We start from the raw sequence: 26,516 nt of genomic DNA, 5'->3' as shown, positions 1-26,516 counted from the left end.
GGTAGGCCTTTCCTGCCACATCTTGGTCTTGCAACCAATGACAGCAAAATGTCCCTGAGCTACCGTTGACAAGAAAAGCATTGATAACAACTGTCCTTGTTTCCTTTGCTACTTTCAATTTCTCAGGGACATTTGGGAGCAATCCTTTTTCTCAGTTCTACTTTTGCATTATGTGACTGTGTTGTTAACCCATTGCAATAAATCAAAGAATGTTTACCCGAACGACATAAACATAAGACACTGATATTGGATATGTTGTTGTTTTAATCACTTATTTTGAATGATTCCTCCCTTAGACAGCCTTCAGTATGGGCATATAGCTGTCACTGTAAATGACCTTTGGAAAGAATGAACTTCTTTTTTGTAACGTAAATTGAAATTATGTTTCAGGAGATTTTGCTCAACCATCTCTGGAGGAGGGGATCCCTCACTGAATTGCTCCTCCCAAGGTTTCTTAAATTTTTCTCCTATCTCCACATCAGGAGTCTGTTGTGAAATCAACAAAAGGTTACATCAAAAACTATTGAAAGATAGTTTCAAAAACACCCCCGTCACCCAAGCTTGCTCTCTGTAATGTATCTGAATTGGCGTTCAGGCTGAGCATCTTAAAAGGTCAATCGGCTGGCTGAGGAATAAATGATGCTCGGATGAGCTGCTGGCGTGGGCGTAATTGTTCTGAAGATCCAATAGTCGGGAGCACAGACCTATGGGTAATTACCTGCAATGGCCCAAAACGAAGGGTCTGTGAGTGGCTAGCTCTCTGATCCAATCAACCACACACAGAGCAGAGCAGTACACAGGCTCATTCTAATTGTCCGATCTGCTTTCCCTCCGACACACAGCTGCTTGTTCAGCGCTTCCCAGTCCACTTAGTCCCAAAAAGGGGAAAAGGCAAGAGACACACACACACACAAACACACACACACATTTGAATTGCTCTCCACCAATCTCTTACTTAGACACGTACAGAGACAGCCCTACACATGCTGTACTGGACCTTTGCCAAATCAACAGTCTCCACCGTCATAGTACATTCAGAACTGATCAGAACTGCCTCTCACAGTTAATCATTTTGTTGTTCTTCTTTCAGCATATTAAATCATTACAGAGAAGAACACTAAATGCACCACCATGAACTTAAGGAGAAACTGATATAAGCAGGCCTGCATTAGTTTTGTACATAGAAACAAATCATCATTGAACACATTACGGTTGGGATTGTAAAAATATATTAAGCAATGATTGTTAACAGGCAAAAGGGTGTCTAAATATACATATTTATTGTTTGACTTTTTGAAAGTAACTTGACAAAAACCAAATGCTTGATTGTCAAGAAAAACACAAAACCATAAAATACAGCTTGATATTTTTTTTAGACACTACTGATCCTCACCAAATGCAACTAAGCTTTTTAGAGCATAACTAGCTTGCCTACTAAGGGCACATTAATGTGTCTGGCTGCAAATGAATACTTCAACAGAAACAATCTGGTTTTGCACAGTACAGATTTGCACATGATGCGTGGAAGAAGCACATTTGAAGGGACTACCCATATCAGATCAGAAAAGAGTATTCTGTTGACCTCAATAGCACAATTTGAAACATATAATACTGTGTTTGTCAAGTGAAAATACTTACAATGGATTTACAGATAAAACTAGGACAACTACATCCTTAATGAAAATAATTATTATCCATCGAGATGTGTAGGTATAAAGCAGTCTAGACATCTTTATTACCTCTGTTCAACCTCTTTATAAACTCTTGAGCCCATGCGTGACAAACTTCTGTGGTCACATCTTTGGGGGATATAACTTTTTACACAAATCATACAGTATGCCATATTTTTTACTGTGTATCTATCAAACAATCCTGATCAAAAGTGTATACAGCATTTAATATTAGATGAACATATTAACACTAATAGCATACTGATATTACAGAGTTCTTATTATGTTGGAGTATTTTTATATTGGGTTAGAACCTATATTATTATTAAATAGCTTAAAGAGTTTTGATTTAGTCTGTAATACAAATTGTGGACTACACCACTCATATGTAATACAATTTGTAGAAAGTGCATGCTTTAAAGTGTCAGTAAGATTACAAAGTTTAAACAAAAATTGACTAACATACGCTCATACCAACATACTGTTAAAACTCAAACGTAAACATTCCATTCCTTCTATTTGTAACCTTGGCAACTATCTGAGTCTCATCATTCAGTTTCAGTATGCAAAAAATATATGCCGGGTTGCCATGCATAATCCTTCCAGTCTGCAGACATACACAATTACAAAATAAACAACTGAAGCCTATTCTTCGGTGTATTTCTCTAAATAATATGTCTTAATTTACTGTATACACTGAGAGAGATCTAAGCCTAACATTAGTTAGGATTCAAAACATTGCAGATAGATTATACATATTTCATATGACACGGTAGAATTAGGTCTTTATGCATTACATTTCACCGCATACTTTGCAAACTCGGCCTACCTCTGGTAAGGCTTAATGCAAATAGAAACATGTACTAATCAAGCAAGCAGTACAATGTTTGAATTTGTAACAAAATATTTATGCAGACGTACATGTACTTTAGGGCACTAACAGAGTTAAGACATTTCTAGTTGATAACATAATGATCACAGCACAGGCCGAAGATCATTGAGAGGTTTCTCAATGGGACCAAGGGAGCAAGCAAGGCTCATGACGTGCTGTGTGATACATAGTATCTCATAATGCTTATGCATATCCTCATTTCCCAAGCGTATGTGAACTGTTGCCACAGAGGGTTCAGAATGACCTACCACATTACTCTACAGAAGCATGAAGATAAATATCTCATCAGGCAGTAACATTACAAAGATCTATATTTCACTTTTTGAATCATTCTTTTAAAAACAGGCATTGTAACGGAATGAGAGCTTTTAATGCAGCCTATGAAATCATCATAATAATAAAGCTTATTTATAGCTGTTTGATGTTATCAAGGTCTTCTTATAAAGGATAAAAGGTCATTAACACATGGTCATTGTGTTAGTTGTTTCAGTCCGTTGTGTGTGCTCATAATGCATTGACAAGGTACTGTCTGCTGCTCTTCATGCCTAACATCGTCCCCATCGCGATACATTTAATCTATATCCAATACAACACACCTCTGTGATCTAGTAGAATTGATGGCAACACTTTACATTAAGGTTACATTAACTACACGGAACTGCATAGCAATATCTAAAACATTGAAGGTACATGGGAATCGCTATGCAATTAAGTGGTATTCAGTGTTAGCGGTATAGATTTTTACTAAAGTATAAGAAGGAAAAGTATGCAGGAAAGGCATGGGATAAGTGGACATGGTAGAAGGGCAGTTGAAGGTTGTGTTAATAAAACAAGATCAATTATATCTACACACCTGGAAATCCCAACTTCCACAGTGTGTTTCACTTGTGTAATAACTTGTACCTCTAAACCATAATGAAGTGTAACTGCATAGCAGCTCCTATGTAACAAAAATGTTGTTCTGATTCTATTATTTGCTTAATGTGTTGATTTGACAGTCATGGTTCTTTGCAAGGTTTTGATTAATTGAATGTGTTGTTTGTGTTGGGTTGCTTGTAAGGGTGGGGTAATGTGCAAGCTACTAGTCTTCCACTTTTTATACGTACTTGGTATTTGCTCAAGCACAGTAGAGTAGCCTAACTGAAAAAAGACAGACATTTACATAAGATATGCACTAATAGTATACAAAGATCATGAAAGAAACTGAGAGGAACCTTTAAATACGTAGCATGATTCCAGTTATTGTCCCTCCACAAGAAAAGTAAAGTCTGGTAATTAAGGCTATTTTATAGAAACCATTTACAGATGGCTCCTCCCTGCTGCTGCTAGAGAGATAACTGTTGTTTGATCATGCTATCAGTTCATTTCTGCACCTGAACTCACTGTGGCGTGAACAACATGCTGTCTCATGGCTCTTATTCCATGGTCCTGTGTCAGGTCCTCACTGGAGGTAATCAGAAGATAATTAATGTACCGTATGAAGGAGCACAGACAACAGCCCCTTATTTATAATGAAGAGTCTGCTATAGGGTTGGTATATAATAGCCACAGCTATCATTCTTGAGAGTATAGAAAGAACGTTTTCCTTTATAATTGCAGACTGTACTGCTGCCTTCTTCAACTTGTACAATATGACTTCATCAAAACATTGTGAAAACACGAGCTAATATAGACATAGTTTGTTCAAATCATAATGTTCTTAAGAAGAGTTAAGGCAGAGTAAAATGGCACCAAGGAACAGATATTGTGCATAAAGCTTCAGTCAGTCACAACTTGTTGGTTGGCTCTTGTGCTGGATGGGTGAAGAAGTGTGTAGAAAAGCTAGATTTGAAAGTTTGTTCTGATAGGATGCGTTTAACATAAATTTCACTTTTAACCCCCTCGAGCCTTCAAAAACCGTTCTCTGACAACATTTGATCTGTTACATTTCAACTTCAAAAGTACTGACAGAACCTAACTTTCAAATTCTATTTTCACAAAATTCCTTACTGCATCTTCCCTCACAAACTGTGTGGGTTTTACTCATGCGGTTTAGTCATGTTGTGACATATTTGGTTTGCAGCAGCGCTCATGTACAATCAGTCTGTTTGTGATTATGAGTTACTCCCTACAAAACCCCCAGTTATGTTAGGAGATGTAGTTTCTCTCAGCAGGTCTGGAGAGAGGTAGTCAATGGGTATGGTGGGGTTGGATTTTGTGGGGTGCTGAGGGGGGCCATGTGGGGGGGTCTGGGGTGAGTGAGGGTTGAGGAGTAGGCTGTGCTGGCAGTCAACATCCTGTACCACAGTGTAGTCCGAAACAGGGGGGAGGAACAAGGCTGGGGGAGACTCAGGGACGATGTAGGGGGACTGGTACTCCCCTACCACTGCACCAGGGTGCAAGAAGAACCCCTGCTGAAATGTGGTCTCCAGGGACTGGGGGGGCACAGTTTGGTATTCCTCTCTGGGTAAAGGGGGGATGGGGGTGTTGACGTGGCGGGCACTACTTTCCGTGGTGTAGCCCCCTCCCTCAGGATGTAACACCAACAGCTGCTTCACCCTCTTCCTCCACTCCTCAGCTTCACTCTCTTCTTCGCATTTCTCCTCTTTAACTTTCGCGCTCTGCTCCGTGATGGTGCTGTTCTCTTGGGAACGTGGTTGTTGACCAGGGGACAGCATCACCCCTCCAGCGGGAGTAATATCACTCACCTGAGCGTAGAAATCCACGTTGACGCAGCTCTGAGTCTCTTCCAGTTGAGTCTGGACTTCTGGAGCCAGGCCAAAAACTGGAACCTCCCGGTTCGGGGTTTTCACCCAACTTTGGTTACCCAGAAGGGGCTCACCTTTGTGGAGTTGGCTGGACAGAAGGGTAGACATCAACAATAGAGCCCCCGGCTCAGGAAGGTCTGGCTCGTAGCAGCTAGCTCGACCAGAGTCATCATCAGGGATACTGAGAGGAGTGAGAGAGAGAAATGTATCATTACATAGCGAGACAATTACACCATGCGCAAATTAGCATCAACAAACCCAACATCTGAGTACCACTGAACCTAGAGCGTACCTGAGAGTGTGTGTGCAGCCCAGGTGAGTGTGGTGGCTTGGGTAAGGCAGCGCGAGTAGATGCTCGGTGTCAGAGCTCTGATTGTCCTCTTTTTCCTCGAGCTCAGACTTCCAGTCCACCTCGATGAACTCCACCCAGGGTTCATCCTGGTAGAGATCCTGAGAGTACGAGTGGAGCCCCCCCATACCCCCGCCACTCAGGATGAAGTTCAGCTCCTCCAGTTTCCCTTTCTGGTGGGATCAAGGTGATGAGAGACAGACATAAACCGACAGAAGCACAATGGCCAACTGGCAAAGCCTTCATAACCCATCTGATATTGCTGTCATTATTGTTTACCATAACCTTTAAAACATTGTTTTTTTAGTTTTTATAAAACACAGAACATTCTGGTTAAAAGTTGTGCAACACTTGCCAATTACTGATTGAATATGACATACGTGACAGGTGCTGGTATTTTAGTACACATCAAGTGCAGATTGTAAGCTTTCAAATGAAGTATCATGGATATGTATCATGCATTCAATCTGAAAATATTGGAATGAGATTTGCTTATTTGAATGTTGGTACCTCTTAAATCAACTAGTGGAGAGAATCTCCTTGAAAGATTTAGATTTTTTTCACTTTCTACTGGCAGGTAATGGGGTGGGAACAATGGTTAACAATGGTTAACTCCACCCCAACCATATGGACATCGCTGTTGCAACTGTGCTAGCAAACATAGCTAACAACAATTTGGCTAAGGAAGGCATTCAAATACATGGCTATCGATTCTCCGCACGACAAATTATGAGTATCCAGTTACCCTAAAAATGTTGTCTATTATGTGACTTCTTCAAAACTCTTAATAAATAATCTTAGCGCGACTTGAAGATTGATGACGTGCAGACCTTTTTACCAGCACATGTCACATATACTGTATTTTTGGCTGCTTTAGGTGATATTATTAAACAAGAATACTGCATTCTTAGTTGTATTTCGCTCTCTCTGTCTCCTTTTCTTTCTCTTTGTCTCTCTCATACAAACAAACAAACACACACACACACAATTGATCTGTGATGTAGTACCTTAAGTAGTTCTGGGTCTATCCCTTTGATTTTGGGTTCTGGAACAGGGGGCAGTAGTACCACCATCAGTCTGAAAGGGGAGGAGGAACATATTTCGACAATGATGATATCATATATTTTCTGTTTGGATGGTTGGTTGGTATGTGGGTGTGTGTGAGAGATAGAGAGAGAGAAAAAGAGAGAGAGAGAGTGTGCTTACCTCTGCTGTTGAGAGAAGACAATAAGCATACAGAGTGTAATCACACCCACAACCCCAAAGATGAGGACCAGCGTAACTGGAAACGAGGACTCTAAGAGAGAAAGTCAAAATATCCTCCTCATTAATCATTTCAAAACAACTGAATAAGCATAAGACCCCCTTTGGGATGGATCTCACAATTTGCCTCACCACAATCCCCTCCTCAACAATCACATCATACTTGTCTGATCATTATGTAAAAAGACTCTGTCCCTTGTCCATGATCTCACTTCCTGACATCTTACCTTTGCTGGAACCTCCTGGCACATACACAAAGACAGAGTCACTGAAGTCCCCGAAGTTTGTGAATCCAAGCATCCTGCAGCGCACGTGCACCTCGTACTCATCTTCTGTGTGAAGGCCATAGATGGTCTGCTGGGTGTACCTGTCAACATCCAACTGGAGGGAAAGAGGTCGGACAAATCTTAAGCCTTAGAATGTTGGTATCAGAAATTGTGTGTGTGAGTGTTGGTGTCTGCCTGTGTATCATTTACCGCATCCCAGTGTGTGCTTTTTTTCATTCTGTACTGGACTTCGTAGACAAGTTTCATCCAGCCTAGTTTGACATCTGCCGAAGGTGGAGGGTCCCAGCTCATCATGATGTCATAGTGCAGGCCTGAGAGGCTCACGTTCAGCAGAGTCCAGTTCAGTCTCACAGGGGGGTCAGGGTGCACTATCAGAGGGCAAAGGGACAAATATCAACATCTGGTTGCCCGCCTGCCCACCCATCCATCCATCCATCCATCCACCCTTGTCATAATCTTCCAAACAAGAATATTTACTGCTCATGAAATACGCTCCAGATGTGCTCTTTTATAGACTCAGAGATTGTCACACTGTTGGCGCAGGTCAAACTAGAACATGACCAACAGCAGTCAAAATATTGTCAAATTCAAACTCCAGGAGACAATTGGCTGTTTAGATTATATCAACAGAAGATGCTGCATTATAATACTTTTGCTAACAAGGCTGATCTATGATGCCCAACAAGCAATTTTTTATGTGAGAGGATGAGTACAGGGCCATAACATGAGGACAAATATTCTATTCTACTTTGTAAGCCACTTATTATCAGAATCCTGCACAATCAGTGTCCAATTCTATCTTGAGTCATTTGATCCATGTCGGTGTTGTTCAGTACTGGGCCTCACCAATATTCTCCACAGAGAAGCAAAACTGGTCATAGGTGATGTTCTGGTTCTGGGAGCGCAGCTCCACGCAGTAGTTGGTCCAGATGAAAGTGTGGTTCTTGTTGAAGTAACACTCGTTCTCCACTGAGGAGGAGTATTCAGGACACTCCCTCCATTCACTGGAAATGGAGCTGAGGAATAGAGGGAATAGAATAGAAGGAATAGAAGGTTGAAGGAATAGAAGGTTGAAGGAATAGAAGGTAGGCAAAGAGAGAGTGGAAAAATGTATTTCACAAATTGTGGGTGAGATCAAAAGCTAAATTAGTAACATTTGCACATGCACACACTCACTTGCTCTTCTTTAGGTAGAAGACTCGAAGAGCTCCAGGTTCTGAGAGGTTCTGGAAACTTCCAGAGCTCCACCAACATCGGAACGTCTCCTGCTCATGGGACTTACAGGAGGTGAAGTGAGGGCCCCGGAGAAAGGGATCTGAGTGTGGGCACAAAAGAGAGCGAGAGAAAGAAAGGCGAGGTGGTAGAAAGAGAAATTTAGAATCTCATCATTTTACTTGCATTAATTTATCTACATTAATCATTTGGATTTATACGATGAAACAGCTGGAACCAATTTACAAAGAGTCTTGGTAGTTTCCTGTTTAAATCGTGGCGACTCCACATTTAACCTTGTTTTTCTCGAAAGTGATTGGTAATGTTTTAGCTTGAAGATTTCCTTCAGTTCCCAACCTATATGCTCTAATGGCTGAAATCTGGCATCAAAGCCTAACCAGAAGGTTGGAGGTAATTACAGAAACAAAGCATTTGTCAACCGCAAATGAATGCTCATGATCAATTTTGACTAGGTGTCCATATACTGAGCAGACATACAAAATTATTTGCCAACAAAATTCTTTGCCAACAACACATTTATTAATCCTTTGGTTAGACACTCTGGTCCTGTTTGAGTTTGACAGGATTCAGTGCATTGACAATGATACTAAATAGCTGACTGTCAACTTACACTTTTGGTTATCTTTCAATTAATTTCTATATGACTTGTATCATAGCATTTTATAGACATAATCCTCCAATTTGATGGCAACAAAAGTACTTGTCCAGTTAATAATTATGTACACTAAACTAATCATATTTTACAGTACTTTGCATATCCTTTATATGTAGTGAATATATGTTTATAAGTCTATAGCTTATAAAAATAACGCTTCAAGCTAATACAACGAACACTATGCATTTCAATGTTTCTCTTTGAGACTGCTCTGGACCAGACTCTACTCTTAAATGGACACTTTAATCTCATTGTCACTGTATCCTGACTATGCTAGAGTATGGACTAGAATAACAAAATCTGTGCTGTGAAGCCTACACACAATCTGAATTCAATTCAATGTATCTTCTTTTGAAAGAAATGATAGGCTTAATATCACATCACCCCCCCACTTAAACCTCATTACCCCCCCCCCAACCCTCACTCCTTACACACTTGTGTTGCTCTTCCATGTACCGTACACCTTAACACCTCCCTCTTTCCCAGCCCCAGAGGCTTTTCCATTTGCTGCCTCCTGCTTTCATCACCCTCCTCCTGACCACTACTCCTCTCCTCAGTCTCATCCAGACCCTATATTTGGCGCAGCAATAAATACGTGTCTGAAGGTACTATTGATTTCTGCTCCCCGCTCTCCCTTTACTGATTTCGACATCACAGATTTGAGTCAAGAACACGTCGCACACATCTAAAAACAGCAATGGAAACGCAAACACTCCCAACTGTAAGTGAAATCTGAAATGCTACGTGTGATAATGCGGAATGTTTTGCTGTTCTGTTCCTTCAGAAAAAAGACATTTACAATGCATTTGTCATTGTTTAGGTAGCATAAAATAAACTGTGACATCTCTTGACTGAGCCATAAACTAAAATATGCAGTCTGATGTGTAATACACTGTATACTTTACATAATTATCCCATTATAAACCTGTAATAGGACTGGTAACTCCTGCAACTACATGTGTTTGGCAGTATGTGTGTCATCATGCTGTATTTCACAGTTTTGTTAGTTCTACTGGTGGAAATATTCATTGTCATTTGAGACATTAAAGAGGCAACAATTTAGAAATACTGTTTCGTGTTTTGACTTGATAATGCCCCCATGCACAAAGCATGATAGAAAAATGTTTTGTTGAGTTTGGTTTAGAAACACTTGACTGACCTGCACAGATCCCTGACCTAAACACAATTATCAAACTAAATAGGGATCAATTCTAACACCATCTGCAAGCCAAGTCTAATCACCCAACATCAGCACCCAACTTCTCTAATGCTCTTGTGGCTAAATGGAAGCAAATCCAGCATAAATATTCCCAAGTCTATTGGAAATCCTTCCCAAAAGAATGAAGGCAATTATAGAACGCAGATGCCCCCCGCATGAATTTACCATTGGACGTAATTGCTTAATAATGTCCAAATTGGGTAAGGGAGGCTAGATCGATTGACATGCACTACTATAATAATAAAAAGTCAACAATGCAATGCTTTGAATGGGAGCAAGGATCTGCAAAGGCACAGTGGTAACAGCTAAGGCTCTGGTGTAAACGAATTGGTCAGCTACAAACTTACAATTAACCATTGGACCTAATTGAGTATGGAAGTTTTTTGACTTACTTATAATGTTAACTGGCAAACTCAAATTATAAATTACATGCAAAAATGCGGAAAACAATATATGCCTAAATTATGCTTGAATTATAACACTTTTGGTGAAATCTATGCAAATGTGCCTTAGGTGGCAATAAAAAAATAAAATGCTCAGGGTAACTAATTTGACATCTGCTGACTAAAGCGGTGACTGAAGCAGCAGCAATATTTTGCCTTGTGTAGCCTAATTATTATTATACAAAATATACTCAAATCACTGTTATTTCACTTTATTGGAGAAATTAGAGCAAGAATTAAGCATTAAGATTAATTTAAATAACATTGCAAATGGGGGCCAGGAATCAAATCCATCTTTGGCTGTTTGCTGCATGTTTTTCCCTCTCTCCTTTACTTTCCAGTCACACTTAAAATCTGTATAATAAAGCACGAAGACAAAAGAAAACAATCATAACATTGCAAATGAATTAAATAAATTGTAAGGCAAACGTGACAAAACAAAGTTTTTAAATTGTGCCTACTCAAAGGTGATTATTGTCATTTGGAAAGAGAAAGAAGCCAGATCTCATGGCCAAGGTCATATGAGGAGGGCCTAAAAAACAAAGCAAAAGAAGAGATAGAACAATGGTACAAATTCGGTTTCATACCCAATGAAAAACTGTGAAAAACAACCACCCAGACCCAATATTGAAAACATCAAGCATATATTTACTTAGAAACTCAAGACAGACAATTGGACATACACAATTCGGCAACAAATAGATTTTAGTCTGTGAGTATTTGTTTTATAAGACAATACTGTGATGTAAGGAAGTCTTAGTTATCATTCAATGTACCACCCCTGACGATGAACAGGGTCAAGTATGTGAAACCCTACACAGCTTTTACTAATTAAGTCCTGTCATACAAGTCATTTTTGGGGAGATGGAGAAAACAAGAAATGTCGAGCGGAAGGAATGAAGGAGGAAAGAAAGGGAGGGAAGGAGGATAGAGGATACTTTCTCTATCAGCAGCTCTTCTTTGTATACATATGTGTCATGGTTGCTGAGGAAGAGTGGGCCAGTTGGCTATTCCACGGGCCTGGTTGGTAACCAATCAAAATAGTCTGGAAAGGGAGGTAGACAGTTTATTTGAAGACACTGGGTCAACATGGCTACTGAGGCCTGAATAATAATCGTGAGGTTCTGCAAACCTGGTGAAGATTAAAAACTTAGACAGAGGCTCTCAGATAGCCAGGTTGGGAAAAGATCTTAGGGGTCAGGTTCTTGGATCTATGCCTAACCATTTGTGATTCAGTTATGTGTAGACATACTTAGGCCAAGCCACAAATGCACAAAAGACAACCAACAAATCTTTTTTTTATTTCCCATCACCCCCACTCTCCCTTCTTCTTTCATTCACTTTCCCTTCATCCCTTGGCCTCTCTTATTAATTTACTCTCATTTGCTCTCCAGCTATCCCATGCTTAAAAGCAACCTCTAAACCACAGGTCACAGTCTGGAGAGAGTTCTGATCCACTGCCAACACCATAAATCCTCAAAGTGCCAAGAGGGGCCCACGTCTTAGTACATTAGGAAGTGCTTTCATGACTGCATAATCCATGCATCCTCAGACACTGGTGGAGCCAGTCCAACCACTGGTGGTTAGGGGCCTCATGTATGAAAGATTGCGCAGCTTTCATACCAGAAAAGTTTTGGCGCACGGCCAAAATTCGAAAAGTACCTACACACAGAAATATTCACATGTATACAACCGGTCGTATGCCAGGTCCTGCGCACCTTTCCTTTATAAATCACAATCAACGTGAGATTGACCGCACGTGAACAAGCCATTGACCCCGCCTTGCCTCCCTCCCATAAATCAATAAGCAGATGGACTATAAATGCGCTCCTGAGGTCATTTATTTGTCTGAATTACCGTATTTCTTCGAATAAACGGTATTCATCACCTAAAATGAACGTTCATTAATAAATGCATTTAATAAACGATCTCACAGATTCTGGCAACCGAGGTGGAGGCGAGAAAATATGTCCTGTTTGGTGGCCTGTCATAAGGTATTAGCGTCAAAAGAAAGTCGGCGCAGTGGAAAACTGTCACTATTGGCGCCCTTTCTTGTTTTTAACCTGTAGCACTTTGAGATTTAGCTCAATGTAAGGTGCATCACAAACAGGGCCGGTGTTTGCTATGGGGCGCCAAATTACGAAGTCCGTCCATTAATTAACCGTGGGGGGGGGGGGGGGGGGGGAGGGGGGGGGAGTGCTGTTGAAATATCTTGGCAAAGGTGCTTGCGCCGGCCCTGATTACAAATAAAATCATTATTATTATTATAGTGACATAAATGCTATGGGTTCGGAGAACCGGACCACGGCAGAAATTAAGAAGAAATGGTCCGATGTCAAACTTTTAATTAAGAAACGAGTGGTGGCGCATTGTAACAGTGATTTTGTCGTTTGTTTGACACCCTCAAGTTGAACAGAAGTTATTAAGTGGTAGCGGATTAAACAGAAGGCTATATAACATTTCCAGTTTTGGGTTTTGGTGTGATCATCCACCTTAATGATAAAACTTTTATTTTTATGTTTTTTGAATAGTCTACGTCATAAACGTAGTAGTGGTAACTTAATTTTGTAATGTTTGGTGAGTTTCGGCACTTTTCAGTTAAATTTGCCGTGTTACAGAGCCAGACAATACTTTTTCGTTTGCTCAAAACGGCCCACACATTCAACCAGCGTACGCAAGCTTTTTGTGCGTACGCAACGTTTATACATGAGTTCCCAGATTTTTTAGTCCTGAATTAACCAGACATGGGTCACTGTCCTAAAACACAAGTACATGCACAAATGCACACACACATACTGTTCAGACACACACTGCACACACTCTGAGAACTACAGCAACATTCCTACAACTATGTGGCAACCCAAAACAAATCAATTTTAAATTCCGGAGTGTCCCTCATTCAAACCAAATTTAGCAGCTCTCCATTCCAACACAGCGTTCTTGCTTCTTGTGGTTTCCTCGCAAGTGCGTGCTGAGCCAGTTAGATACACATGTGGGCCCTCGAACCATCCATCTGTTCCTCCCATTCCTCCCTCTTTCTCTTGCACCAATCCCACCCTCCCACTATCTTTCCTTCCATCCTGTCCATGGACTTTGACTCAGACTGGGTCCAATATTTACCCTCCACAGTTGAATTGATCTGTGGTCTGTTTGACTTGAGAAGGGAGAGATTTGCCCAACACTGACTCAGTCCTCTTGGCAAATACAGACTTCTTTGACAGACATTTGTTTCAATATGATGGGTATTATAATCTAACTGCTAATGCCACGATTAAAACTACAGAAAGAGCATAAGCAGATAATGTCAAGGTGATGAGCTGTGAAACAATTATTGGTCAGAAATGAAAGTGCCACCCGGTGCACATTTGTGTGTTTGTGCATGAGAGTGTGTGTGAACATACATACATATGTGTGATTGAGATTAGCAGGGACCTACCTGATGATGTCATGCTGTCCATGGGTGAAAGTCCCAGAGCAGTCAACCAACTACAGGAGGGGAGCAGGTAGAGAAGGATGATGCGGCAGAGGGATGATGATGAAGAGGCCATAACGTGCTATTCCTTTTGCTGGAGACAACAGACAGATCGAGAATGGGATAATGGTAAAGAAGAGAGAAGGAATTTGAAGAAAGAGAAAAGACAATTAGCATTGATGCTCTGTGCCGACATACTGATGTGAAATACTGAGCCAATATCTGTTCCCCTCTCTCCCTCTCTCCCTCTCTCCCTCTCTCTCTCTCTCTCTCTCTCTCTCTCTCTCTCTCTCTGATATAGTGGCACAAGCAGTTGTCATTTATTTTCAGATGGCCTGTGTGAAACATGACACCGGACAGGGCATAATTAACATCTAGGCTGTCCTTGATCTGTCTACCCCTCCACATGTTGCCCACAATGTTTGTTCTAAGCATTTACAGTAATGTATCCCTTCAGAAAGGACAAAAAGTATGGCAATTGCAACAATCGGCTTAGGGAACCCAAAAGGAATGCATTAACCATTGAGAAAGCTTAGTGAATGACATGGTAATTATACCTGATTAGATTTGATAGATTCGATTATGCCAGTGAGTTACTACTTTCAATAGCTTTGTGTTTACAAACCAGAGATTCAGTTGCTGTTCTGCACATTCTTTAATCACGTTTGACAGCTAGATTAACTGATAAATTATAGTGATCTATTTCTAACTATTGCCACAGAGTATTTAGTAAATTTTGGCAACTGAATAAGCATAATATAAAACAGATTCCCTGAAATGATTCAATTCTGCAAACCTGTTACTGTAACACAATGTCAAGAAACTTGGTCTACTGAAATTGAGTCAATTGTTGAGTCTATTGTTTGCAAATAAATTAATCTCCATCATAACCTAACAAGCAAAACAGTGTTCTTTTTGCAAAACAGAAATACATTTTACATTGCTTTCATACACTGCCAAGCACATTTCTTAGGTGAACAGCCAATGTCCAAAATTTGGTCTCGATCCAAATCATTCCCATAACTGTGAACCTCTTCTCATTATGTGCAAAACTTCTTTGCACCACAGTTCAACCATCAATCAGTCCTAATTCATGCATAACAGTTAGACCTTGTACTGTGCCATGCAAGGAGATATTTTCCTTAATATATTGTGAGGGAAAACATCTAGTGTGATGCTGATAATGCAACCTGATCGACAAGAGCAAAGAGTGAATGTAGTGTGTGCTTTATTTTAGTTGGCTTTTTTGATAGTGCTTGGATTTTAGTACATGGAGCAAAGAACAGAGTTACTGTAAAGAACAAAATGAAAAAGGCATATTAAAAGCTTTAAAAAATTAAAAAATAAACACATTTTTGCTTGAGATGTTGTGTTTCATTTAAACAATGATAATTTATGTTATTGGATCAGACGAATGTAACATGTAATTGTGTTTATTTTCCTTAGCTTTTTTGTATTTTTTGTGATACAGTTTTTCACAATTGCTAAAACACGAAACCACATTCTCACTCACTGAACTCATTTGTCGAATCAGTCACTCACAATCATCAGGCAAAACTCTAAACACATTCTCACTCACTAAAAATGTTTGCACTGTGATGCACTTGTACTGCAAAATGGTAAACACAGGCGGCAAACAGTTAACACAACTACAACACAGTTGTCATCTATAATTCACAATGACTCAAAATTGTTCACACTTCTTTCTAATGGTGGTTTGGGACAATGTCAGGTTTCACCGTGGTGTCCATATACGAGAATAGTTCAACATCAACCAGCATTTTTTACTATAAATGTTTTCCTTCCACCATACAGCCCTTTTCTCAACCCAATTAGTGGTTTTTTCTCTGCATGGCGGTGGAAAGTCTATGACCAAAACCCATATATGCCAGGGTAAATCTCCAGGGTGTGGAGTGTTTTCAAGGCTGGATCCGGCACACCAGAGGGTTTTTACCCCGTTGTTTCTTTGTTGACAGTACTAAGTTATGATGTAATATTTTCTTTATTGCTAAATGCATGTACAGTGCTCACATAAACACATTTTGTAACTACATGCCCTGGATGCTGTGTTCTCCATTTTTTTGTGTTGTGTATAATAATTTCAGGTTAAATGGTTTAGGGGCGAGTGTTTGATTTTGCCAGAAGAGACAGAGGTTTGGTAAATTTAGTTTGAAGATTTGGTTTTGTGTTTACAGTTTTGAGAAAATGGGTGACCGTTTCAAGAAAAGTGTTTTAACAATTTTGAATTGTCTTCCTTTAAACCATAGGGGAATAGGTTTGATTGTTTGTTCATTGTTAAAGAAGAAAACATTTTTACTGCAGTAACTTATGGTTACAAAACAATCCCACTGACTTGTTACTAGTCAAGCCATGCTGATAGCGTAATACAATATACTGTAAGTCTGGGCCAATGAGTGAACAGGACAGAGTGCACGCAGGTAGGTACGCAAACAGGCAAGTAATCATTGCATTTGGTCTGAATGCCGTCCAATCATTGCATTTGTTCTGAACGCAATGATTGGTGGTGTTTATTACAGTCCTGCAATGGCCACAATGGCCGAAACCTAAGCCTTTGTAAAACACAAACAATTAGATAACATGTCCTTATAAAACCCATTTCCGCATAGCCACGGCTTAGGCTTGATGGATATACCCCTGGCTGTTCCAGTGGTGTAGAGCATTATTCCTAATATATAGTTTGTTGCTGGTCACCAAGATGGTGGAGAGACATTTTGTTTGACATTTCTGTCCAACCTTTAAATACAAGACAACCTCTCTTTACTGTCTCCTCCTCCCCCCTGGCTATTTACAGCACAGGCTAGACCCCAAACCTTGTTCAACACTGGCTATCCTGAGACCTTGAGCATTTTCTGGTGACCCACTCCACACACACAAACATGCTAGTTTGGTTTCCTTAGTAACAGCAAATCTATACAATGAGAAATAATCAAAGTCGTTCAGTGACAAGACAGCAGAATTCATATTTCTAAAATAAATTAATATGGATAAAGTGAATGTGCTTGTGTATTCTCAAGCCAGAGGGCCAGCATATATACTGCAGAGATTCTAGTGCGAGGAGTGTTGTATGCAGAAAGGTTGTTTAGCTTTGAGAAATGGTTTAGTCAAAATGAAATTCCTCCCTCACACACTCCTTCTTTCCACACCAGCACATCATAGGCCCCTCCTCCATCCATTTCCCTTTTTTCCAGTTTCTTTCTCTCCATTTCCACAGTCTAGTGTTTTATAAAAGGAATGTTTGGAGAAGTTGTACAACAAAGCAGAGCTCCATGCTATGTTTCCCCAATGCTAATCCCAAACTTCAGTCTTCCCTCTATTTTTAACAAGGATCATGCTCTCCTGTGGAAGCCAACCTTCTTGGTGGAAGCACACAGAGTCTACTCCCACCAGCCTGTCCACAACTTATCACTGGCCCTTTGACAGGCAAGAAATACATTTTGGCCAATCAGAGGAGAGGGAGGCTCTGTGGCTCTAGCCCTGCCTTCTGAGGTCCCAAGTTAAACACTGAGGTTCTACCCCCATAGCCTCCACCTTGTGTGATTTCACACACACACACACACACACATTCATGTACTCCGTCTCCCACAGACAACCCTGGACCCTATTTTCTTCTGGGATCTGAACTCTGCTAGTCATCTGAGGGTAGTTAGGGGAGGGTGAGGAGTTCTGAAATGGCGGAAGATAGGGGGTGGAAGTGAGGGGGGGGGTTGAGGGTGTTGAGGAAAATGTCAGGGGGTGAGGGGTCACTTTGTGTTGTCTGAGAGTGGTCTCTAGCCCTGGCCCCTTCAAAGTATACATACAAAACACACAGAAAATATGATAGCAAAGCATAGTTTAGGACCTTTAGGAAAAAATAGTGTGGTGAAAGCTCTTGGAGGTATGCAAGGGAGGCAAGAGTAATAAATCATTCAACGTTTAACGGTTCAAAATAAATTTTACATGTTATGGTTCAATGTGAAATTATCATATCCTAGCCTGGCCACTGCTGTAATTTTGAACACAGAATTGTAAAGCAGGTCTCACAGCTATGCAGAATGTTCTAATATCTATTTTGCATAATTTTACTTGGAACAACGTTGTACCGGACAAGTGATAAAGTCGAGCCCAACTAGCGGTGGTGAGAAGGGTAACGATTATCTGGCACCTTATACTGTATTCAGTGAAATTGACCTCAACACATTGTAGATAATTCCAAGATGTGATGATTAAGTGGCCTATTGATACACAATGAGGTGACAACATCACTCGGTGTAGACAGGACAGGCAGCCAGATTTCTCAGACGCCAACACACACATTCTAAAACAAAGTGGCTTCAGAGAGTAATCAGATACCATTACTTTTAACACATTTTATTGTGTTGTAGTGATGACAGGACAACAACCAAGCCATGAAGTCCCAGAAACTCGACCTCCACGATACAGCTGTGAAAAGACATGGATCAAGGCAAACCTTTGAGTGTTTGAGGAGCTCAGTGGCCTCAATAATATAATTGTGGAATGAAAGAATGTTGGAGGAACCAGGACTCCTCCTGGTTCCAGTACTGAAATAAGGATATGAATACTTATGTAAACAAGACATTTCATTTTTAGGTTTTGTATGCATTTGCAAATGTTTTCACTTTGTCATTAGCAATTGAGTAATGGGCAATGAATGGGCAACTGGGCAATCTTAATCATTTGCAATTACAGTTTTTCTCGATTGTTAATACACATTTCTTGAAACCTGTCACCCATTTTCTCAAAACTGTTAAAACCAGATCTTCAAACAACATTTCCAAAACCTCTTCTGGCAAAATCAAACACTCGCCCCTAAACCATTAAACTTCAAAATCAAACAATGCTTTCAGATCATAAATACAGCAAATCAATATATAAACACTATTGAGCAATCATTAGACACAACACAAAAAAATGGAGAACACAGCATCCAGGGCATGTAGTTACATGTACAGACACATTTGTTTATGTATACACAGATCATGCATTTAGGTAGCAATAAAGAACATTTCTTTTGGATTTTGAAACACTGGATTTTGGTATTTCAACACCCATTGACACTTTCCTGATGTATGACTATGTTTAGTCTGTGTTCTGCACCTCTCTTTCGCCAACCATCTCTGGAGGAGGGGATCCCTCACTGAAATGCTCCTCCAAAGGTTTCTTCCATTTTTTCTCGAGTGAGTTTTTCTGGGAGTTTTTCCTTGTCCTTGTCTTCCTAAGAAGTCAGGTGGCTGAGCAGTTAGGGAGTCGGGCTAGTAATCTGAAGGTTGCCAATTCGATTCCCGGCCGTGTCAAATCACGATGTGTCCTTGGGCAAGGCACTTTACCTTACTTGCCTCGGGGAATGTCCCTATACTTACTGTAAGTCGCTCTGGATAAGAGCGTCTGCTAAATGACTAAATGTAAATGTCTAAATGTAGGGTTGAGGTTGGCTGAGGGTGCAGTTATATGGGCGTATGTGAAGCCCTCTGTGACATTGCTTGTAAAAAAGGCTAACAAAGAAAAACTGGGTAAAAGCCCTCTGGTGTGCTGGATCCAGCCTTGATAACACTTCACATGTATGTCACCACAGGCCAATTCCATTACCTGTAGGACATTTTCCCTGGTATATGGGTGTAGGTCATAGACCTTCCACCGCCACTCAGAGGAAAACTCTTCGATTGGGTTGAAAAAAGGGCTGTATGGTGGAAGGCAAATATTTACAACAAAAAAGTCTGGTTGATGTTGAACTATTCTCGTATACGGACACCCCAGTGAAAGCTGACATTGTTACAAATCACCATTAGGAACAAGTGTGAACAATTTGAGTCATTGTGTACAGATGATAACTGTGTTGTAGTTGTGTTTACTGTTTGCCGCCTATTTTTTCCAGCACAAGTGCATCACAGTGCAAAATGTTTTTTGTAAATTAGAATGTGTTTAGTGTTTTGCCAAAAGAGTGTGTGATTCAACAATGGGTTTAGGCCACTGAACATTTGATTCGGAGAATGGGGTTTAGTGTTTTAGCAATTGTGAAAAAATTTAAATCTTCAACGCAGTAAACTTCTAAAAGTGAAAGGGAATGAATAATTTCTGAAGCCACTGTACATCAATTGTCTTTCTATGCAATGCCTGCCTTTCTCTCGCTCTCTCTTTCTCCCTGTATGACTAAGAGTGGGTCAACTGCACAGCACAGAGATTACAAGGGGGACTTGGGGGGACTCAGGACCACCAGCATGTGACAGCAAGAAGCCTCAGGTAAGAACAGCACATCATCCAAGGTTCCCACGCAACTAAGACCTTCTGGCTGTGCAAAGACCCTCAACTCTTAAACATTAAAGCCACTCTACAAACACCTAACATTAAGTGCTTTCTACATTCAGTCTAATCCCCCATTTCTGCTTGGGTACAGTCAGGGGCGTAGTTAGACCCTTTTTACTGGGGCACTTGCCCCAGTATAAATCTGCTGTGCCCCAGTATAAATCTTCTGTGCCCCAGTAAAATCTAAAGTTTGAGTGTTAACAATTTACTTTATTAGTCAGTGCATTAATTTAGATTGATAATCCCGGATCAAGTATCCCAATCAACGCTTGTAAAATCAAAGCAGTTTAACCGAAAACTCAAACCGATGCCTGCAGAATTCCATTTCAGCGCACTCCCCTGAGCTTGCCAAATAGCCACTGCAGCACGCACACAGAAGTCCAGGTGTCGGACTCGGCACACATGTCAGAATTGAGGTAGGATAAGAAAACATTACAAAACGAAAGAAAGAAAGTTTCTAAATGATAGGCCTACCGATCTTTCAAAAAAGTGTTTGCGCTCAAATGATAGCGAAAAAAACTAGCACGCTTGCATTAACTATCCTGCACTGAAACGGATTATCATAGAAAAGTAACTGATGAAAGACACAGAGTTCAATGTTCCTTATGGACCTAAACAAGCACACAAGTAGCTTTACCTCCCATACATTAAAGTACAGTATACCAAACACCAAAACAAACATTGGGTATGCACACCAGAGTAACTAGCCTGCCACACAATGCTTCCATGTTTTGCAAATGTAGCGATGCAGAATACACACTGGTAGGAAAACTTGGGCCAGATGAGGGCTGGGAGAGTAAATAGAATACTGGGCCTAGTTAGACTCTGCAGTGTTATTTTAGATGGGCATGGGCCAACATGAACTTGACAATGCACAGGACAGTGAATTGATTACATGCCAATCTCCTCAGCAACAGTAGGCAGGGGTGTGGTGGCAAAATTATTTGGTGTGATTGTCTGCGAATGTGTGTGTGCTTGTGTGTGTACGTAAAGGAATCCAGTTCTGCTCTTTGGATGGTGCTCATGTCTCTTGCTCCTATTTCATAAGAGGAGTGGAAAACTCAGAGTCAGCACTGGGCCTCGAAGAGATTCTGGAAAGGGATCAGGACACACATCTGCAAATGCTGCCAAGAGGGAAGGTGTGTGTATGAGTGTTGTCTCTTGCTTACTGTGTTTGTGTGAGTATGCGAGTGTGTTTGTGTGTGTGTGACTGTGGGAGAGTTTGAAACTAACACAGAGAAATGGGACTTACTGTTTGTGCACAAGTGTTTGTGTAAGAGAGGGATCATAAGAAAGTGAATTCTGAAGCTGTACACTGTAGAAACTATAGAGTAAGCACAGTATGGAATTGTCCTGCAGAATTTCAGACCTTGTGTATGAGAGACTGCGTAATTGCCCCATTTCTGTACAATAAATATCCAGAAAAACATCTCAAGATCCATTGTCAAAGATTGAATCCAAGATTCATTGTCAAAGTCCTTAATGTAATGTTTTTCCAGAGTGATTCCAGGGGTTACATCTGTCCCTTGCAAATCAGTCATGACAATAGCAGCAAGTCTTCACAACAACATTACATCTGAATGTACCTTGAGTTTAGCCTCAGCTACTTAATATCTCTTAGCTATATCAACAGAAGAGTGGTTGCTGGTTAGCAGAGTGAGTTATTACATCATCATTTGTACAATGTTGAACCTACTAAAGGATGTTGAACAAGTACATTCTATAAACTGACAACAACAACAAAAACTGTCCCATAGCCCTCTTTTAAATTGGGGTATTAGGATTGAGCACTGATTTGAAAGTCAAATAACCTAAGCTACATCCATATGGAATGCCGTTTTAGTCAAAACAAAATAAATAAATAAATAAATAAATAAAATACATACATAGGTAAATAAATAGATAGGCTATGAAATAAACCCTGAAATTAGAAAAAGATGGTAACAAATATATAAATATAGCATCACATAATTATATAGCTAAATTAATTTAACTACATCAATAAATAAATACATTTACTTATTTCAAAATTACGTTTTTGTAAAGACAACATTTATTTATTTCATGGGACTTTTATTTCCTGATGCCACACATATTTCCGAACTTGCAAGCAAGAGGGGCGTGGTTATCTTTAGACCAAAGCAGCTGCACAAGATCGATGGCAGATAAGGACACCTAGATTCGAGAGATGATGGAAGACATAAGTAGTGTCCGAGATTGCATGCTGGCCTTAGTAGATCAAATCGGTCAGCATGGCTTGTCAGGGGATATCATTTTGGCACACGTTCAAGATTTTGTAGAGGTACTTGGGCGGATAAGTGCTCAACAGAACATAGACATTGATCAGTCTTAAATAGTTTGAGACTTATCAAGCACTGTGTTTGTGTGCAAGATGGCAAATGTAGAAAGCTACCATGGGAACAGACCAACAATCATATTGGTGTTTTTGCTCTAGTGTGATCGAATTCAACTTCATGCGAGCTTGCAAATTTTTATTTTCTTAGCCCACAGCAGCAAATATGAGATGCGACTTGAAAATCGTCAGTAATGTTTGTGAATTTGTGACAAATCTGGTGATAGAGGCCGACAGCAGCTGCTGCTGTTAGGCAAACGCACAGCTGGCATGTTTACGGAAACCAGGTAGTCTGGAAACCAGGGCGATAACACCGGGCAGTGCTACCTGTATGGGGGGTGACAAGTGCCCTTGCACGGCCAAAAAGCATACAATGTAGATAAGCTTTGCCCACAATATCTGTGTCGTCTCTGCCTTTTTATCATTGGTTCCCAATGGGAGTGATGGCGGCGACCTATTACGTGTGGTGACTTTGACTTTCAAAGCTGCGACGTAGCGCTGAGTTACATTTGCATTAGCTCATGTGACGTGTAACTCATCTGTAAAGCTAACAATCACTGCCACCGCTACATTGCTACGCCTGCAAAGCAGACAATCACTGCCACCGCTACGTCTTCCATTAGGTGGTATGTTAGCTATAACCGGTCTCAGGTTGGCAACTGTAGGCTAAGTGGCTGGCTAGCTATCAATTATTCAAAAGGACATCATCAGTGTGGCTATTTCAGCTAGCTAGTGTTGGATTGTACATTTACATTTAGTCATTTAGCAGACGCTCTTATCCAGAGCGACTTACAGTAAGTACAGGTACATTCCCCCCGAGGCAAGTAGGGTGAAGTGCCGAAGGACACAACGTCATTTGACACGGCGGGGAATCGATCCGGCAACCTTCTGATTACTAGCCCGACTCCCTCACCACTCAGCCATCTGACAATGACTCCCATTGTATTGGCCAAGACCTGAACAGCCAAACCCGTTGTCACTGATATTAAAACGAGTCGAGAGGTAGGGGTTTGATTTAATATTGAAGAATTACATAAATTATATAATATCTGGGTTTGGGTATTGTGAAACGTGTTGAATGGATCTTGGTTAGTTGCAACTTTTCATTGCCAATATTGACAATGCAAAAACTTCAATTTAATCGAAGGATCGCCTCACTTTTCAATTTGAAGTAGTAAATAATAATACATTTATTTTTAAGGCGTCTTTCTCGGCACTCAAGGACACCGAATCCAAAAGGTATGGGTAATGTCTAGAATGGTTTGGCTTCACTTCAAGTCTCACTAAATGGTAATACCGGCATGGCATAATGGTGAGGCTAGATAGTTAGCCTATAGCTAGCTGCCTTCTTATCGACCTAGCTATCCACATAATGGCAGACGTAGCGACGTAGCGGTGGCAGTGATTGTCTTCTTTGTTAGGCGTAGCGAGTCTCAAACTATTTAAGACTTTGTTATCAATGTCTATGTTCTGTAGAGCAGTTTATCCGCCTAAGTACCTCTACAAAATATTCAATGTGTGCCAAAATGATATCCCCTGACAAGCCATGTTGATCAATTTGATAAGGCCGACTAAGTAAATAAATGTTGTCATTACAAAAACATCATTTTGAAATAAGTAAATGTATTTATTTATTTATTGATGTAGGTAAATGGATTCAGCTATATAATTATATGATGCTATATTTATATATTTATTGCCATCTTTTTAAATTTCAGGGATTATTTCATAGCCATATTTATTTATTTAACTATTTTTTATCTATTTATTTAATTAATTAATTTGGACTAAAACGGCATTCCATACATCCAGTGCTGTGTGGTTGTTGAACATATGTAAAATTTGCCTAATAAGTAAGTTCTGCGTGTAACTGATGTCTCTGAAAGCTCCCTTCCACAATACACTCAACTAGATCACCTACAGCCCAGGTCTGCCTCCTAATATCATGCTCCTCTTCAGTCCATTAGAGAAAAGACCTCAAAGTGAGAGACAGAGAGAGAGAGAGAGAGAGAGAGAGAGAGAGAGAGAGAGAGAGAGAGAGAGAGAGAGAGAGAGAGAGAGAGGGATGGAGAGAAATATGTATTCTAAAAGCCCACTAATCCAAGGGGGGCATACCTAGGTTCATCTTTCGGACATTATGTTTGTTATTGAGGCACGTATCAAAGCTAGCACAGAATGTATGAGTCTGGACGGAAATAATTCATATGTCTCATTCACGTCTTGTGTTCATGCATTACATATATGCTTGCCAATGTAGCAGATGTGTGTGTCCTTCTACTATACAAAATAGATATGGCCTCACCTGTGTTAAGCTGATACTGTAACTGAGGTGGCGTTATTTGTGCAAAAAAAACCTAACACATTCATTACAAACACACAATCATAATCAAAAACGTGTTTAATGTATCTCTATTTACCTAACGACATACTAGTGTATGTCTTTTCCTCACTCACTCACTCACTTTTCCTCTTTCTGTTCCTGTTAATCAGGAGACGGATAGGTATTCTTGTCATGCAGGAGAGATATTACACGTGGATTTGATTTGCGAAATAGTTTTTCCTAACACCCACTCTATTGCCCACCATGCTTCTCTTGCGTACTTTCAGTGCCACGCTAAAATCTGCCCCTTCATGCGCCCCTTAATTTGTTACGTTTGGTGAGTTCCCATTGTTAATCAAAAAGTAATGTCTCTGGTTAAGTTTTTACATCAATAAGAATCAATCCAACAAATCCAACGAAGACATTTATACAATAAAAACGTTCCCCCCAGTATGCAAGTTGCATTCGCACCCAACCCCCTAGATCTTCTGTTGAAGCCTATCAATGAATATTCCAAACTGTATCCTGATGCATATTTTGATTTTGTCAACATTAAAACATACTCACCCAATACAAGGTTTACTGGTGACAAAAATCAAGGCAATCGACTTTTACATCTGACAGTCTGGAAATCGAGACACCAATACTCCACTCCGTGTTTTAGTTTTCAAACTCCCGAGTAGGCGAACAAGGCGAGTAGATAGAAGAGATAGTTCATGAGTAACGAGATAATTGTAGCCATCCAACTGGTCCCTCTGAGCAGCAAAGGGGATTCATTAAGCTAGTTCGATCATTAACTGCTCCTAACAGGCAAACTGGGGGAGACAAAGCCCCTTTAAACACAGTGTGCTGCTGCTCTTTCCTCACACAGCAAAGCGCCCCCGCCCGGTAAAAAAAGAAAGAATAATCGTTACTGCAGCAGAGAAAAAGAGGACAAGCAAACCAGAGGTTCGTGGCGGGAGAGATGAGAGGGGTCGTGAGAATGCCAGCTCTAAGTTCGGTAACACATTCCAGTTGGTAGGTTTACAGTTTTCATACGCACAGTAAGGACGTGAACATTTTCAAGTTATCATTATTTTCCTTTACGAGATTTTAAAAAAGTCAGACCAATCCAAACTACAGGTCTATCACACCACCAAGTTTAACAACTTCATAATCGCAAAAATAGGCATACAAAGTAGCATTAACCTTACACCCTTCGTCCAGACTCGTCTCACGTGTACGACCCACCGGACATCTGATGTCATGTGGCGATGGTCTATGGTCAGCGCTGTCAGCAACCCTTGACCAAGACG

General features: G+C 40.4%; 1 protein-coding gene across 1 annotated transcript; it reads right to left on the bottom strand.

The window, feature by feature from the left end:
- Window positions 1–1,261: 1,261 nt before the first annotated feature.
- ghra (growth hormone receptor a) lies at window positions 1,262–26,329 on the bottom strand. The gene is made up of 10 exons (XM_047048375.1): window positions 25,789–26,329; window positions 14,195–14,324; window positions 8,385–8,523; window positions 8,055–8,224; window positions 7,398–7,576; window positions 7,149–7,302; window positions 6,865–6,955; window positions 6,666–6,735; window positions 5,602–5,831; window positions 1,262–5,490 (listed from the first exon to the last, which is right to left on the bottom strand). The coding sequence occupies exons 2-10, from the start codon at window positions 14,304–14,306 to the stop codon at window positions 4,656–4,658; spliced, it is 1,980 nt and encodes a 659-aa protein (XP_046904331.1). The 5' UTR covers window positions 14,307–14,324; window positions 25,789–26,329; the 3' UTR covers window positions 1,262–4,655.
- Between the last annotated feature and the right edge of the window lie 187 nt (window positions 26,330–26,516).

The sequence above is a fragment of the Hypomesus transpacificus genome, chromosome 24 (genome assembly GCF_021917145.1).
Source record: "Hypomesus transpacificus isolate Combined female chromosome 24, fHypTra1, whole genome shotgun sequence".
Taxonomy (NCBI): Eukaryota; Metazoa; Chordata; class Actinopteri; order Osmeriformes; family Osmeridae; genus Hypomesus; species Hypomesus transpacificus.
The sequence above is the reverse complement of the archived record's forward strand: the minus strand, read 5'-3'. Positions and strand labels throughout refer to the sequence as shown.

Coding starts and splice junctions, on each gene's coding strand:
- ghra (XM_047048375.1), bottom strand. CDS start 14,306: ATGGCCTCTTCATCATCATCCCTCTGCCGCATCATCCTTCTCTACCTG. Junction 8,225..8,384: donor TTCTACCTAAAGAAGAGCAA/GTGAGTGTGTGC, acceptor TCTATTCCTCAG/CTCCATTTCCAGTGAATGGA. Junction 6,736..6,864: donor GTCTTCTCTCAACAGCAGAG/GTAAGCACACTC, acceptor CTCCCCTTTCAG/ACTGATGGTGGTACTACTGC.